The following is a 15,990-nucleotide window of genomic DNA, read 5'->3' as shown; positions in this document are numbered from 1 at the left end:
TTTTGAAGCAAGTTTCTGTGATAAGACCCTGTTACTCAAACATAGACAGAACTGAGTCAAATTTATAAAAAAAAAAAAAATAAGAGTCATGCCCCAAATTGATAAATGACCAAAAGATATGATCTATGTCCAAAGGGTAATTGTAAATTCATACATATCCTTTGACCTAACAATGTCACTACTTGGCACAAATAACAAAAAAAAAAATTAAAAAGGAAAAGGACATATATTTACAAATATATTTTTAACATCTTTTCTCAGGGCAAAATTTGGAAATTGAAAGGATGCCCATCAGTTGGGTAATGACTGAATAAATTGTGTGTGTGATTGTCATGGAATATTATTGTTTTATGGAAAATGATGATCAGGATGCTCTTAGAAAACAACAACAATAACAACAACAACAAACTTAGAACGTCCTCTATGAACTCAAGCAAAGTTAAATGTATTGTATACAAAGTAATAGCAATGTTTTGGAATGACCAACTACAAATGACTTTGCTATGCTCAGCACTACAATGATTCAAAACGATTCAGGAGGACTCAGGATGAGAAATCCTATCCATATCAGAGAAGAAACTATACAGATTGAACCACTTTCTTGCTCTCTACTCTTTTTTTAAACTTTATTTTTCTTTAGTATTTTTTCTAATTAGGATGGGAGATCTGTTTTTTTTTTTTCACATGATTTTTTATGGAAAGGTTTTGCATACATTCACATGTGGTTTTTTATTAAGGGCTGGAGGTGGAGATAAGGGAACAAATTGAAACTCAAAAAATTTTAAAAAGCAAATGTAAAAAAATGTTGTAAAATAACTGGGCAAAAATATTAATATATTTTTAAAAAGAAGTCTACTTGAATTTTGTTAGATCACTGTATTTCTGGGGAGAACTAAGTGGATTATAGTTGGACGTTCTACAGGGTTGCTATCATTATGGTCAATGCTTTCCTGTTTTTGCTTACTTTACTTAGTTTCAGTTCATATAAGACATTCTGGATTTTTCTGAAATTCATCTGCTCATCATTACTTATAGAACGATAGTCTTCCATTACATTCATATGCCACAATTTATTCAGCTATTTCCCAATTGATTGACATCCCCTTAATTTTCAATCCACTCTAAGCCACATTTTAAAGGAAGAGAACAATTATCTAAAATGAAAGAAAGGAGGGAGATCATTTATTTCAGGCATAGTGGATGGCCAGTGTACAGGTATCAATATGATATATAGAATGCTTTGTACAAGACCACTTTGGCTGCATAAAAAGTAAAGATGGAGGCAGGGGAAGTAAAGTCCAGTAAGTTTGGAATTTTAGGTAGAGGTCAAATTTAGCCAAGGAACCCCCATGATTAAATAGAGAATTTATATTTTTTTCTAAGGGGCAATAGAAAGCCAAAGATTGAATATTGAAGTTACATAATCAGGTAAGCACTTAAGGAAAACTATTTTCACAGCAGCATGTGGGATGATCTGGAGTGGGGTGAAATTTAAGGCAGGGATACCAATTAGCAGGCTTTTTCAATAATTGAGAAGAGAAGTAAGGTTTAATCTAAGGTGATAGTTATATGAGAAGAATGCTTCCTGCAAAATTCAAGAGATTTTATGTAAGCAGAATTCTACCTCCTAATAAATAGGAACTGATTTTGGTAGTGGTGGTGGTAATGACTATACCTCATGTGCATGTATGTTTATATATATATATATATATATACTCAAGTCCTAGTTCGATTTATCTAGTTCTGATAGAGAAAGGTTGACATCTGCCACTAGTATAGTGTTGCTGTCTATTTCTTCTTGCTCCCCTCTTAACTTCTCTAGAAATTTGGATGCTATACCACTTGGTGCATATATGTTTAGTATAGATATTACTTCATTATCTATGGTATACTTTAGTAAAATGTACTTTCCTTTCTGATCTCTTTTAATTAGATCTATTTTTGCTTGATAGGAGATCAGAATCACTACCCTTGCTTTTTTTTTTTATTACTTCAGCTGAAGCACAATTGATACTGCTCCAGCCTTTTACCTTTGCTCTGTATATGTCACTCTACTTTAAATATGTTTTGTGTAAACAACACATTGTAGGATTCTGGCTTTTAATCCATTTTATGGGAGAATTCATCCTATTCAGATTCATAATTAAAATTACTAACTCTGTGTTTACTGCCATCTTATTTTCCCCAAGTTATACTTTTCTCTTTCCTTTCCCCTTCCCCTCCTCTCTAGTATTTTGCTTCTAACCACCACCTCCCTCCATTTACTATCCCCTTTACAGCCCTTCCCTTTTCTTATCCCTTTCTACTTTTGTTCTCCCTTCTTTTAGCTTCCCCCTTTCTTTTTCCCTTTCTTCTACTTTCCTCTAGAGTGATACAAGTTTCTATGTAAAACTAAATATATCTGATATTTTGTCCTTCAGAAAAATCCAATGATATTAATGCTCATCCTCATCCCTTCTTTTCCTTAACTGTAGTAGGTTTTTTTTGCATCTTCATGTGATGTAATTTACTCCATTTTATTTCCCCTTTCTCTTCTCCTAATACAATCCCTTTCCACCCCTAGTTTCTTTTTTTTAATATCATCACAATAAAGTCAAATTATACCTATACTTCTATGTGTACCGCTAACAAAGATATAGTTCTCAAGAGTTAAACAAATCATTTTCCCATATATGGATGTAAAATGGAAACATCTAAACCTTTAAAAACATAGTTTTTTCTTCGCTTTTTACCTTTTAATGCTTCTCTTCAGTAATGTATTTGAAGATCAAAATTTCTGTTCTGTTGGAATACACAGGAGCCACCTGACAGTGGCTGCTGGAGATCCCACCCAGACCTGCAGAATGGCTTCCTCATGTGAGAGGATGATATAGGGAGACTTAGAGGGAATTGCTGTTCTCTGACTTCTTTCCTCTTCCCTCTGCCTCCAATTTATTTCATTCCCAATCTGCAACATCTGTGTCAGCAAAGGCTGCCCTGCAACTCCTTCAGATGCTATGATCCATAGCTGTGGAGGGTCTTGGAGAATTGACCTGCCCCTTAACATGGGTAAACTCTTTTTTTTCATGAAAAATAATTAACAATTCCCTATTTCATTGAATGCCCATCTTTTCCCCTGAAATACAATGGTTAGTTTTGCTGAGTAGTAATTTCTTGGATGCAGTCCGAGCTCCTTTGCCCTCCAGAATATCATATTCCAGGCCCTTTGATACCTTAAAGTGGAAGCTGTTAGTTCTTGGGTAATCCTGATTGTGGCTCTTCGATTTTGGAATTGTTTCTTTCTGGTTCTTGCAGTATTTTCTCCTTGATGTGATAGTTCTGGAATTCAGCCACAATCTTCCTTGGACTTTTCATGTAGGGATCTCTTTCAAGAAGTGATCAATAGATTATTTCAACTGCTATTTTATTGTCTGGTTCTAGGATATCAGGGCAATTTTTCTTGATGATTTCTTGAAAGATGTTATCTAGATTTTTTTTTTTATTTATTATAGTTTTCCAATAATTCTTAGAATGTCTCCTGGATCTATTTTTCAAGTCAGTTGTTTTTCCTCTGAGATATTTTCAATTTTCTTCTATTTTTCTTTTTCTTTTCTTTCTTTCTTTTTTAGGGGGAGGGTTTGTTTGATTCTTGATGTCTCATTGAGTCATTCACTTACATTTATTCAATCTTCATTTTTAGTCAATTATTTTCTTCAGTTAGCTGTTTATCTCCTTTTTCATTTGGTCAATTGAACTTTCAAATGAGTTATCTTTACCTTCTTTTGCATTTGGTTGATTGAACTTTTAAATGAGTTGTTTTGTTCACTGGATTTTTTGTTCATTGGATTTCACCAATTCTGTATGTTTGGAAGTTGTTCTCTTTTTCCATTTCAACAATTCTGTTTTTCAAGTAGTTGTTTTCTTTTCTTTTCTTTTCTTTTTATTTCACCAAATCTATTTTTAAGAAGTTGTTTTCTTCAGATAATTTCTGTGTTTCTTTTTCCAAATCCCTGCAAAACTCTCATTCCTTTCCCAATTTTTCTTCTAACTCTCTTTTAAGATCCTTTTTGAATTCTTCCAATGGAGTCTTTTGAGGTTTCATCTGGAGGAGTTTTGCCTTTTTTTGTCCTCAGGGTTTGAGATCTGTTCTTCCCTGTCTCTATGATAGCCATCTATTATTAGAGCTCTTTTTGCTCTTTTGCTTGTTTTTAAATAGGTATGGTCTTAGGCCAAAGGGGAGATTTTCTTTAGCTTTCTCTGTAGGTGGCAGGGGTTATATATTGTCCTGGGTCCAGTGCTGCTGGCTTCCTTACCTTGTGTGTGTGTGTGTGTGTGTGTGTGTGTGTGGCCATGCCCCCTTGTTATGCTGGATCCAGGGGCTCACTATTTGCCTTCTGTAGTTTCATTACAGACCTCACGCTTAGTCTGCTGATTCATTGACTTCTGAACCAGGACAGAGTAGCCAAAACTGCAATATTTTGTCTGAGAGTCTCCCACTTGGTTCCTCTGGCTGTTGGAGTCCTCTCTACCCAGGACCTCTTCCTGTTTGATTGAGACAGATCTTTCCAAAAGTTCTTTCAAAATATCTTCTGTTGGAAATTTGTTACACTACAAATATGTGTGGGTTCTGTCACTCTGAAACCTGTTCAGATGCTTGGTCTGGTGTTGATTTTGAGGGAAGCTAGGAAGACCTCAGACAAATACCTATCTGTACCCCAGAGTCCTATCTCTCTATGATTCGGTGGTTGGTCTTCCAAAACTGCTGACAAAAATTCAGTAACATCCAAATCCAAGCACCTACTATGTTCTAGGGATTGTTCTAAGTGCTGGGGATACAATTAATAAAAAGAAAGACAATTCCTGCCAATGGACTAACCAAGTCTAGCTATTGTGTCAGTTTGACTGGATTTAGAGAAGTTCATTGTCAGTTTGGGGTTATGCTACAGTTCTTTAATTAGAATGTTACCTTTTTTAGAGTAGGAATTTGTGAGCACTATTGGTGAAGTGGTATATTTAATCTGAATTTATGGAAAATGATTTTAAAGTGTTTATTTTTTTTTTATTTAATAGCCTTTTATTTACAGGTTATATGTATGGGTAACTTTACAGCATTGACAATTGCCAAACCTCTTGTTCCAATTTTTCCTCTCTTACCCCCCACCCCCTCCCCCAGATGGCAGGATGACCAGTAGATGTTAAATATATTAAAATATAAATTAGATACACAATAAGTATACATGACCAAACCATTATTTTACTGTACAAATAGAATCAGACTCTGAAATATTGTACAATTAGCTTGTGAAGGAAATCAAAAATGCAGGTGGACAAAAATATAGGGATTGGGAATTCAATGTAATGGTTTTTAGTCATCTCCCAGAGTTCTTTCGCTGGGTGTAGCTGGTTCAGTTCATTACTGCTCCATTGGAAATGATTTGGTTGATCTCATTGCTGAGGATGGCCAGGTCCATCAGAACTGGTCATCATCTAGTATTGTTGTTGAAGTATATAATGATCTCCTGGTCCTGATCATTTCACTCAGCATCAGTTCGTGTAAGTCTCTCCAGACCTTTCTGAAATCATCCTGTTGGTCATTTGTAACAGAACAATAATATTCCATAATATTCATATACCACAATTTATTCAGCCATTCTCCAACTGATGGGATGGGCATCCATAAAGTGTTTTATTTGAATTTAAATTCCTAATTTGATTCCTAACCAAATTCAAATAATTTATTTTTAAATATATTTGGTAACATTTTATTATAATTTGTAATTTTATATGTTTTCTTTTATGCATTTAAGAACATTATCCTGAGAGGAAGTCCATAGGCTTTGCCAGATGCACATACACACACACACACACACACACACACACACACGCACACACACAGATTTTAGGAACCATTGTTTTAAAATGCCATGTAACTTTAACTGATATGTGAAACAATATCATATTTTATGAATTTACTTTCAGCTAATGAGGTTACTCTGTGAACTGATTAACAGGTCCTTGGAAGTTTAATTGTCTAATTTTCTCATTATAATCCCTGCACACACCTCTTAAACTCATCTATTAGTGAGAATTGACAGCATCACCTCTCAGTCCACTACAGTGGACTGTACAGGAAAGAGAAAGTTAATCTCACCATTATAATTTTCTAGTTTTATTAAGAAATAGGATTGGATGATACATTATCCTCTCTTGTCTTCCTTGGAGTGGAGGACATGTTTGATTGATTCACAAAGGATTTATCTGTACTTCAAATAAATAAAAGGATCTCAGATGCTATCAAAGCAAATACTTGAGCATGGTTGAACTGTCTATTTGGAAAGATGTAATATACTGAGGATAAGGTTCAGACTGAATAATCTATTGGGTATCCTAAATTGCAAAGTGGTAAAATATTCCATATTTAATGGGAGGTTCCTGATTTAAAACAGTTCTATTCAGATAATAATAAACATATGCCTACATATGTGAGGGAACTAGGTCCATTGGTGGAATGCAATGAACCATGAAGTAAGAGTGAGGAAACCTACCAATGCCACTTACTAACTTAGGAAATTCTCTTAGTAACTTTTTGTCTCAGTTTTTCTTCTTATAAAATGAATATAAATTTATCCCCATTCTACATGGTTTTAAGACATACTGTGAGACTAAAGCAAATGATGGATTTGAATGTTGTTTGAAAGAGACAGGCCATTATCATGGTATAAATGATTGTCATTATTTTCTTTTTACCAGAAATAATGATTCAAAAAAACCCAGAAAAAAACAACTTTAAGACATTATGATTTTATTATTCTGCTTTGGGTTTAGTGCAGGATGAAGTAAGTTGAAACCCCAACTTATATTTATTAGCTATGTGATCTTGTTCCAATCACTTGACTTCTCTGTGCCTTAGTTTTCTTATCTGTAAAATAGTGAAAATAATAGAATCAATCTTCCAGACTTGCTTTGTGCCTCTTAATAGTAGTTTTCTTCACTTATACACAAAGATAGTTTTTAATATTAATTTCTGTTCCCTTTTTTCCCTTTCTTTCCCTTCTTTCGTCTCTGCCTAAAACATCAAGCAATCTGATATAGATTATACATGTGCAATCATTTTAACATATTCCCATATTGGTTATGTTGTGAAAGAAGAAAAGAAGGGAAAAGCCCCTTAAAACTGAAAATAGTATGCTTAAATATGTGTTCAAAATATCTAGTTTTTTATTTGATTATAGATAGCATTTTCTATCATGTCTTTTGAAATTATCATGAAACAATGTACTGTTGAGAAAAGCCAAGGTCAATAATTTTATTAATGGTGCTGTTACAGTGTACAATTTTCTTCTGGTTCACTCAACATCAATTCATGTAAGCCTTTCCAGATTTTTCCAAATCTACCTTCACATCATTTCTCATGTAATAATAGTATGTCATTACATTAATATTGCTTGCAAGCTGTTCACCATTTTCCAATTGATGGACATCCCCATAATTTCCAGTTCTTTGCCACCACAAAAAGAGCTGCTATAAATATTTTTACATGTAGATTCTTTTCCCTTTTTTATGATTTCTTCGGGATACATACTTAGTAGTGTTCTTGCTATATTAATAGTTTTATCTTTGGGTACAGTTCCAAATTGCTCTCCATAATAGTTGGGTCAGTTCACAATTCTACCAGCAATGTGCTAGTATTCAAATATTCCCACATCTTTTCCAACATTTATAATTTTCCTTTTCTGTCATCTTAGCCAATTTAATAGGTGCGAAGTGGCCCCTAAAAGTTTCCTTAATTTGCATTTCTCTAATCAATAGTCATTGAGAGCATTTTTCATATGAGTATAAGTAGTTTTAATTTGTTCTTCTGAAAATTGTCTCTTCACATGTTCTTAGCACTTATCAATCAGGGAATCACTTAAATTCTTGAGAATATGATTCAGTTCTATATATATTTCAGAAATAAAGCTTTTCTCAGAAACATTGGTTGTAAAAGTTTTCCCTCTTTCTTCTTTTATTTTTGTCTTTGGTGCATTGAATTTGTGTAAAAGCATTTTAATGTACTGTAATCAAAAATATCCATTTTACCTTTTATGATGTTCTCCATCTCTTGTTAGGTCAAAAAGTCTTCCCTTTCCTACAGTTCTGGTAGTCAAACTATTCATTTTTCTTCTAATTTGCTTATGGTATCATCCTTGATTTCTAAATCATTTTGATCTTATCTTGCTATAGGGTGTGACATGTTGGTCTATGCCTAGTTTGTGCCATACTACTTTTTTCCAATTTTCTTAGCAATTTGTAAACTTTAAATTTTTAAATAATGAGAATCATATTTATTATCTGAAATGCTAAATTTAAAAATAAATATACAAAGCAAATATAAATGGGCAGATAGAAAGATAGATAGATAAATAGATAGATAAATGAAGTTATAGGGGGAAGAAAATTTCATGCTTGGAATATAATGCCTTCTTTTCTCTGTCTCATCTTATAGATGTAGTTAAATTACTACCTTATACATGAAGGTTTTCTTGAATTCCCCCAACTGTTCCTGACCTCCTCATTAACCATTATATATATATATATATATATAATTTTTTATGTACACACACACAGTTGTTCTCTCTCCCTCTCCTGCTCTCACTCCCTCCCCTCTCCCCCCCTCTCCTTCTTCCTCCATTTGAATGTGTGCAGTTGTGGGCATTTTCTTCTCCAACAGAATATATTACCTGAAGGAAATAACTATGGTTCTTTTGCTCTTATACCTATAGTGCCTGTCATATAGTCAGCACATAATAATAAATGCTCATGAAGGGATGAATGAATGAATGGATGGATGAAGAACAGGTGGATAGGTGGATGGATAAATGGCTTGTAATCCAGTGCATTACCGAAATAATTTTCTCTTTCTTTCTCTGATACAGTTCGATGTCTGTCCACTGGTCTGGTTGCCCTATAGGAAGCCATGCTTGGATACTTATAGCCATGTTTCAACTAGCCATGGATTTCCCCACCTGTGAATCTTTAGCTCAAGGCCCAGAATTCAGGCTTTTGCCTCGGCCTTTCCACAATTCCCGATTGTGGAGTTTTAAGAATGGACTGGCAACGAAGATCCCCACCCCTTTATGGAACCTTCTTTCATTTCGTCCTGAGCGTGCACATGGACAAATAAGGACATATCATTCCAGAGGGACCCACAGAACCAGGAACCAGGGAGTCATCCCTTTGAAAAGTGGGTCATCGAAACACCCAGAAGCTGCCAAATTCAACCCTTCTCTTCTGTCCTCGATGGGCAGTGGGAGTATAGAACAGCAAACACCTTTGAGAAGGGACAAAAGGCACCTACAGGGGGGTAGTTTGAATAATTTTGACTTCAGAGGGAGCAAACCAACAGTGGAAACTGAATTCATTGCATGGGGTCCTACAGGCGAAGAAGAATCTGTAGAATCTAGCACATCTCCTGGGATTTATGGCCCTACCACTGTCTCTATTTTACAAACCAGAAAGACAACTGTGGCTCCTACTACCACCACTACCACAAGCTATGTCACTGTACAGACTAAGGGATTCCTAGAATCCCTTAGTCCTGGGATTATTAAGAACAACCCTAACTATCCGAGTAGGATTAGCACAACAGAACCCTCCACTGTCTCCAACAGCAATGGCAAAGACATCACGCCGCCACGGATTGTGGAGCCCTCAGGTACTTTGGTCTCTATGTGAGGGTGGGCTTTGGACTTGGTTTGTGGGACAAAGAATTGTTTTTTTTTCTTTAGTAGAAGGTGGCTCTTTTTTATATCAACTCATGACCAGTGTGAGTCTGATTTGCATAAGCAGCCAACCTGGTGTGACTCTGACTCTATAAACAGCATAAAAATGTATGATTTCATAACATTTGTGCATGCACATGCATTTGTCCATCAGTTGATGCATGATTTGGCCCAAAGTCAATAACAGATCCTGTCTTCATGGGTTGATAACTGGAAGTTTAGACAATGTACATTTGGTCCACTTTGTGTTTTCACAGGAGATAGTGAGAGATTAGAGTCCTGGGTTCAGTTCAGAGGTGGGTGGGGAAGGAAGGTTTTCCAGTCTTCTAGTATTCTACTTTAGGGAGAGTCAGAACAATCCAAACCTAGTCATCTGATGATATTTTGCTTTGGAGCTATAAAGATTTTCTTCCGATTCCCAGAGTCATGCTTCTAATGGATTTGCAACATCCAGCTGTACCCTGATTCAAGGAATGTCCATAATACCAGAGAAGCCTGAGGGTAGGTTAAAAACATAACCCAAAGAACAAACAAACAAAACTTAATTATGGAGTCTTCTTGCATTCACTGCAAGGGCAAAATCAACTATATCATTCCATAAGGACTCATAGAATCAGGGAAAGGGATGGTTTCCTTCTTGAAAAAAAAATGGTTCATGCAAATATCCAATAACTACCTGATTCAAGCCTTCCATTCTGTTGAGAGCAAATTAATCACTTGAACAGCAAGGACTGAAAATGTGGAGTCCTTTTTCCCTCTAGGAGTCTTTTAAAAGTACATTGAAATATTATCAGGATATGAATAATAGGTAAAACCTACTTAGTAGGAGGGGGATGGACTAGACTTTGGTGAAGGTGGTTCTTGCAGACACTGGCCTCCTGTTTGTGCTGTAGTGATCATGATTCATACTTATGGCTCAGGGTTTTTAAATGACTATTTGTGCAATTTTTCTTTTCTATTTTCCTCTGCCCCCAGCCCTTGTTCCATACCCTTGCTTTTATTTATTTATTTTAATTTTTTGGTTTCTATGGGGCTATTCTGGCCTCTTTTCTTGCTCCAGAAGATGCAGAAATACCCTCAATTCCCCTAGGATAAAAGCTCTTTCTACAGGATCCATAACTATTCTGCACAGAGAAGGGGCTCAGATGAAGCTTAGAAATATCTCTGAGCTTCCAATCCCAGCAGGGCACACTTTGGCTATTTACAATTCACATTCAATTTTGTCTGCCTTTGTTAGCCAGCATCAGTCATACGCACTGTAACAGCTTGGGAGTTCCTGGATGGGCACAGCCCAAATGCATTCTATGTAAATAACAACATTTTGCCAGTCCCATAAAATGTAAGAATTACAGAACGCTACCATGAAATGAGAGCCTGAAGAGCTTATACTCTCTTTAAAATGTTCAGTTTTTTTAGAGTTGGGGGTGTCTGGGCCCTGAGATCCATATCCTATACTAGGAAACCAAGAGATTCTTTTTCTTTTAGTTTTCTCACCTTGGCTAGCATAAGTCCCTGCCTTGGCCCCATATCCCTGTGTATTGTTCTCAAATTCCAACACCTGCCCTTCCTTCTGATGCTTTAAAGCAGTAGAGAAAGGATGGTTCTGGTTTCCAAATCACCAACTCTCCCATCTGATGACTGGTTTCCTTCCAAAGGGAAGGACCAGGGTATCTTGGCAGAAAGTTGTCACCTATCTGGCAACATAATCATAAATGTAGCAGAGATCCTCTGGTCTAATTTATAGATGAATAATCTGAAGCTTAAGAAAGTTAACAAGCTTACCCACGTTCATAGATACAGTAAGTAGCAGAAAATGGATTACAAAGAACATTCATTTAATGACTCCGTAGTCAGGGTTATATCAGTTTTAAAGCACCTACTATGTCACAGGCATGGTGCTCAACATTACAGCTAGAGAAGGAGAGAAAAATCAAAGAGAGAAAGCATTTTCCAGGAGAGGTGTTGAAAAGACATCCATGGATTTGTCTTCTTGTATATTGTAGATTCTCAGCAAGGGAGTCTAGTTGAGATTGAGGAATCTGGATGAAAACAAAGTCTGCAATCCATCATCTATGTCAGACCTCCTGGAGGAGCATTCAAAACATCTTCCCTCTCCCAAACCCCCTCAATAAACTCCCAAGCTGTCATCAAAATAGAATTAAGTACAGTATCCATTTAATGTCATCTCTTCCATATATGTCATTTACTATAGGGACACGGATGAGAAAACAATTTCCCACTTATTTCAAATTAGATTTGTTATTACTAAAGTTAAACTGCCAGGGCAGTATTAGAGGGCTTAGCAAATTAATTCACAGAACATTGGATGTTACTAATCCGACAAGACAGATGCTTATCTTGGAAAAAAGATTTATGGTTCTTCATAAAATAATCTGGTTTCAGATTAATTTGTTTAGCGAGATGAATTCAAAAAGGAGGAAATATATATGTCGTCTACCAATGGAAAGAAATTTTAGCAGACCAAAAAGATAGCATCCTGGGGATCAGGTAAAAAGCTTCTGATGGTAAGCCTCATTAAAGGGTGCTGGTAGAGTGAGGGATAAATCATTTTAGGGTAAGAAATCTCAAAAATTGACAACACAATTTGCAGAGACTAAATAGATCAAAATAGATCAAAGCACCCTTTACTCTTGCCCAAAATCCATATCCTTCGCCTGCTTCTGGGCATTGCTTATGGAAATTAAAGCCTTAGCACTGTCACTACAGCATCAAAGGTATTTTAAGTAAGACACTAAAAAAATCTTGACAGTGATCTAATCAGTTCATTCAATTGGACAATCAGCAAGAATTTTATTGATGTGTATGTATACACACATATAGATATAAATGTATAGTTTGTGCTCTGTGCCTTCAAAGCACTTACATTTTTTCCAAGGAAATAATTTATAGAAATAAAAAATAAACATATATGCATAAACACACACATATCTATAGACTCAGAGAGAGAGACACAAACACAGAGTGAGAGAGAGAGAGAGAGAGAGAGAGAGAGAGAGAGAGACAAAGAGACAGAGACAAAGCCAGAGAGACAAAGAGAAAAAAGACACAGAGAAACAGAGAGAGTATAATGTGTTTTTTTTGGCAAAATCTTTTTTAATTTAATAATAAAATCTATCTTTTTTTGCATTTCAGAATGTTCTTTATCTCTTGTTTGATTGTAAATTCTTTCCTTCTTCATAGATAAACTATTCATAGGTAAACTATTCCTTGCTTGCCTAATTTTCTTATGATTAGAACTCTTTATCTAAATGGTGTACCCATTTCAACTTTATCTTGGTGTCAAAGAGTAAGCTGGAGTATCTAGTTTCTGTCATATTATTTTCCAGTTTTCTCATTTTTTTTTTAATATAGTGACTTCTTATCCACGAAGTTGGAGTCTTTGGGTTTAATAAAATAGTAGATTGCTATAGTCATTTACTACTGTGTCTTATGTCCCTCACCGATTTACCATTTTGTTTCTTAGCCAATCCTAAATAGTTTTGCTAAATGCTGGTTGAAATATAGTTTTAGATCTGGTATTACTAGGTCCATTTTTTTCATTAATTTCCTTAGTATTCTTGACTTTTTGTTCTCCCAGCTAAATTATTAATATTATTAATTATTATATTGTGAATATAATTCATCATTTTCTAGCACTATAAATTTTGGCATGTTACTAAATAAGAAAGTAATATAGATATAGTTGTCATTCTTATTATATTCGATCAGATTATCCATGAAAATTTAATTCTCCAGTTGTTTATATCTGACTTTTCATGTGAAAAGTGCTTTATAATTGTATTCATATAGTTCTTGGGTCAGCCTTGTCAAGTAGAATCCCAAATATTTTATATTGTATACGGATATTTTCAATGGAATTTTTCTTCTATCTTTTGATGCTTGGCTTTGTTGATAATATTTAGAAATGCTGATGATATACATGTGTTTATTTTATATTCCTGAAACTTTGCTAATTTTTTTATTTTTAAAACTACTTTAATAATTCTCCCAGGAATATTTTAGCCAAATTTCACCCATAGCAAGGAGAAAATATTTCAGTGAGGTATTGTGGAGCCACTATAAGGATAACATAACATTTAGTATCTTTTTCATTAAAATATCAGAATACTTAAACTATGATATTCTGGATAGTAAAGGAGCTAAAATTACAACCAACAATCAACTTCCCGGGGAAAAATAACAATCAAATATAATCCTTTGTGGGGAAGGTAATTGACATTCAATGTAATAGGGGATTTTCAATATTCTTGATGAGAAGTTTGGGCTTAATATAAATTCTGACTTTTCAAATGCATGATTAAATAGAAGCATTAAAAGATAAACAAGAAATGGAACTCATAAGGAACTTAACAAGTTAAACTGTTTAAATTCCTATTTGGGAAATAATACATGTGATTCAGAAGAACTTTCTCATTATTATGACAGAAGGAGTTTTTATGGAGGGCACATGTATGAATCAAATATGAAGGGATAATATTAAAAAAAAATAAAATTAAGAGGTAAGAGAGGGATGGCTTGGGAGAAAGGGAGAAGAAGAGGTATAATGGTAGTAAATTACTTCACATGAAAGAGGCAAGAAAAGCACTCTTCAAGGGAAGAGTAAGAAGGTGAGAGAGAATAAATGAACATTATTCTCATCACAATTGGCTGAAATCAGGGATTACATACATAATTAATTGGGGTATAGAAATCTATCTGATTTTACAGGAAAATGGGAGGGGAAAGGGATAAAAATGGTGAAGGTTGATAAAAGGGAGGGGCAGATTGGAGGTGCAGGTAGTCAGAAGGAAAACATTTTTGAGAAGAGGCAGAATGAAATGATAAAGAGAATAGAATAAAAAAGGTGGTGGACTAGAATAGAGAGAAATAACAAAAGTAACTGAAAAAAATTAAACAAGTTTCTCTGATAAAGGTCTCAAACATATAGAGAACTGAGTTAAATTTATAAAAATAAGATCCATTCATCAAAATATATCAACAATTTTCAGATGGAGTAATCAAAGATATCTCTAAGCCTATGAAAAAGAAAGGTGATTTAGAACATTGATTGGATAAATGAAAATAAAAGCAATTCTGAATTAGCAAATTAGATTGACTAATAGATCAGAACAGGGAAATAACAAATGGTGGAGGGGATGTGGAGGAAAATCAGACATTAATGCATTGTTGGTGGAGTTGTAAACTGATTCAACCATTCTATGGAGGAATTTGGAAATATATTTGGGTATATCCCAAAGGCTGATAAAACCATACAATAAAACCATACACTTCATATACATCCTGTGTATTAAGTCTACATCCTAAAAGATATTTTAAAAAGAGGAAACACACATATGTACAAACAATATTTATAGTTATTATTTTCTGGGGGCAAAGAATTGGAAATCGTGGGGATGCCCACTAATTGGGGAATGGCTAACAAAGTGTGATAGGTGGTTATAATGGAATACTATTGTGCTATAGAAATGATGTGCAGGATGCTATAAAAAATTGAAAAGACTTATATGAGCTGATGCAAAGTGCACTGTATTGTGTACAAAGTAATAACAAAATCATAAGATGATCAGCTACGAATGACAGTTATTCTCAGTAATACAATGATTCAAGTTAACTCTGAAGAATTTATGGTGAAAAATGCTATCATCTCCAGAAAAAGAATTGATGGTTTCTAAATACAGACTGAAGCATGCTTTTAAAAAAAATGAGTTTTTTTTCTTTTTTTCTTTTACAACATAAATAATTTTGAAATACCTTTTATTACTATATGTGTATAATAGATAAAATTGCTGACCTTCTCAAAGAGATGGGTGGGTGGGAACAGAGAAAGAAAGAAAATTTGGAACTCAATTTTTAAAAATTTTTGTAAAATTTTGTTCTTACATAAAACTGGGGCAAAATTAAGTACAAAATAAATTTAGGGAAAAAAAGAAAGAAAAAAGAACCCCAGTAAAAGAGCAAAATGCATTTTCCTTATCTCATCAGGCTTGGGCAGCTAGGTGGTATAGTGGGTAAAGTATAGACCCTAGAGTCAGGAAGACTTATTAGCTGTAAACTTGGTCAGGGCTCTTTGAGCTAGACAAGGAAATAGCAAGCCACTCCAGTATCTTTGTCCAGAAAATCCCAAGTGTAAAATCACAAAAGGACAGACATAGGCTGAAACAACTAAACAATAACACTGATATTTACCTTATTTCTAAGATATAAAAGGATTTGATTGAAATTTATAAGA

General features: G+C 34.6%; 1 protein-coding gene across 1 annotated transcript in view; it reads left to right on the top strand.

Moving 5' to 3' along the window:
* AJAP1 (adherens junctions associated protein 1) overlaps positions 1-15,990 on the top strand; it is a 271,600-nt gene that overhangs the window by 117,612 nt on the left and 137,998 nt on the right. Inside the window, exon 2 of the mRNA XM_031962957.1 lies at positions 8,895-9,673. Coding sequence (XP_031818817.1) covers positions 8,895-9,673 — 779 coding nt within the window. The remainder of the gene's footprint in view (positions 1-8,894; positions 9,674-15,990) is intronic.

Source organism: Sarcophilus harrisii, chromosome 3, assembly GCF_902635505.1.
Source record: "Sarcophilus harrisii chromosome 3, mSarHar1.11, whole genome shotgun sequence".
NCBI classification, from domain to species: domain Eukaryota; kingdom Metazoa; phylum Chordata; class Mammalia; order Dasyuromorphia; family Dasyuridae; genus Sarcophilus; species Sarcophilus harrisii.
The sequence above is the reverse complement of the archived record's forward strand: the minus strand, read 5'-3'. Positions and strand labels throughout refer to the sequence as shown.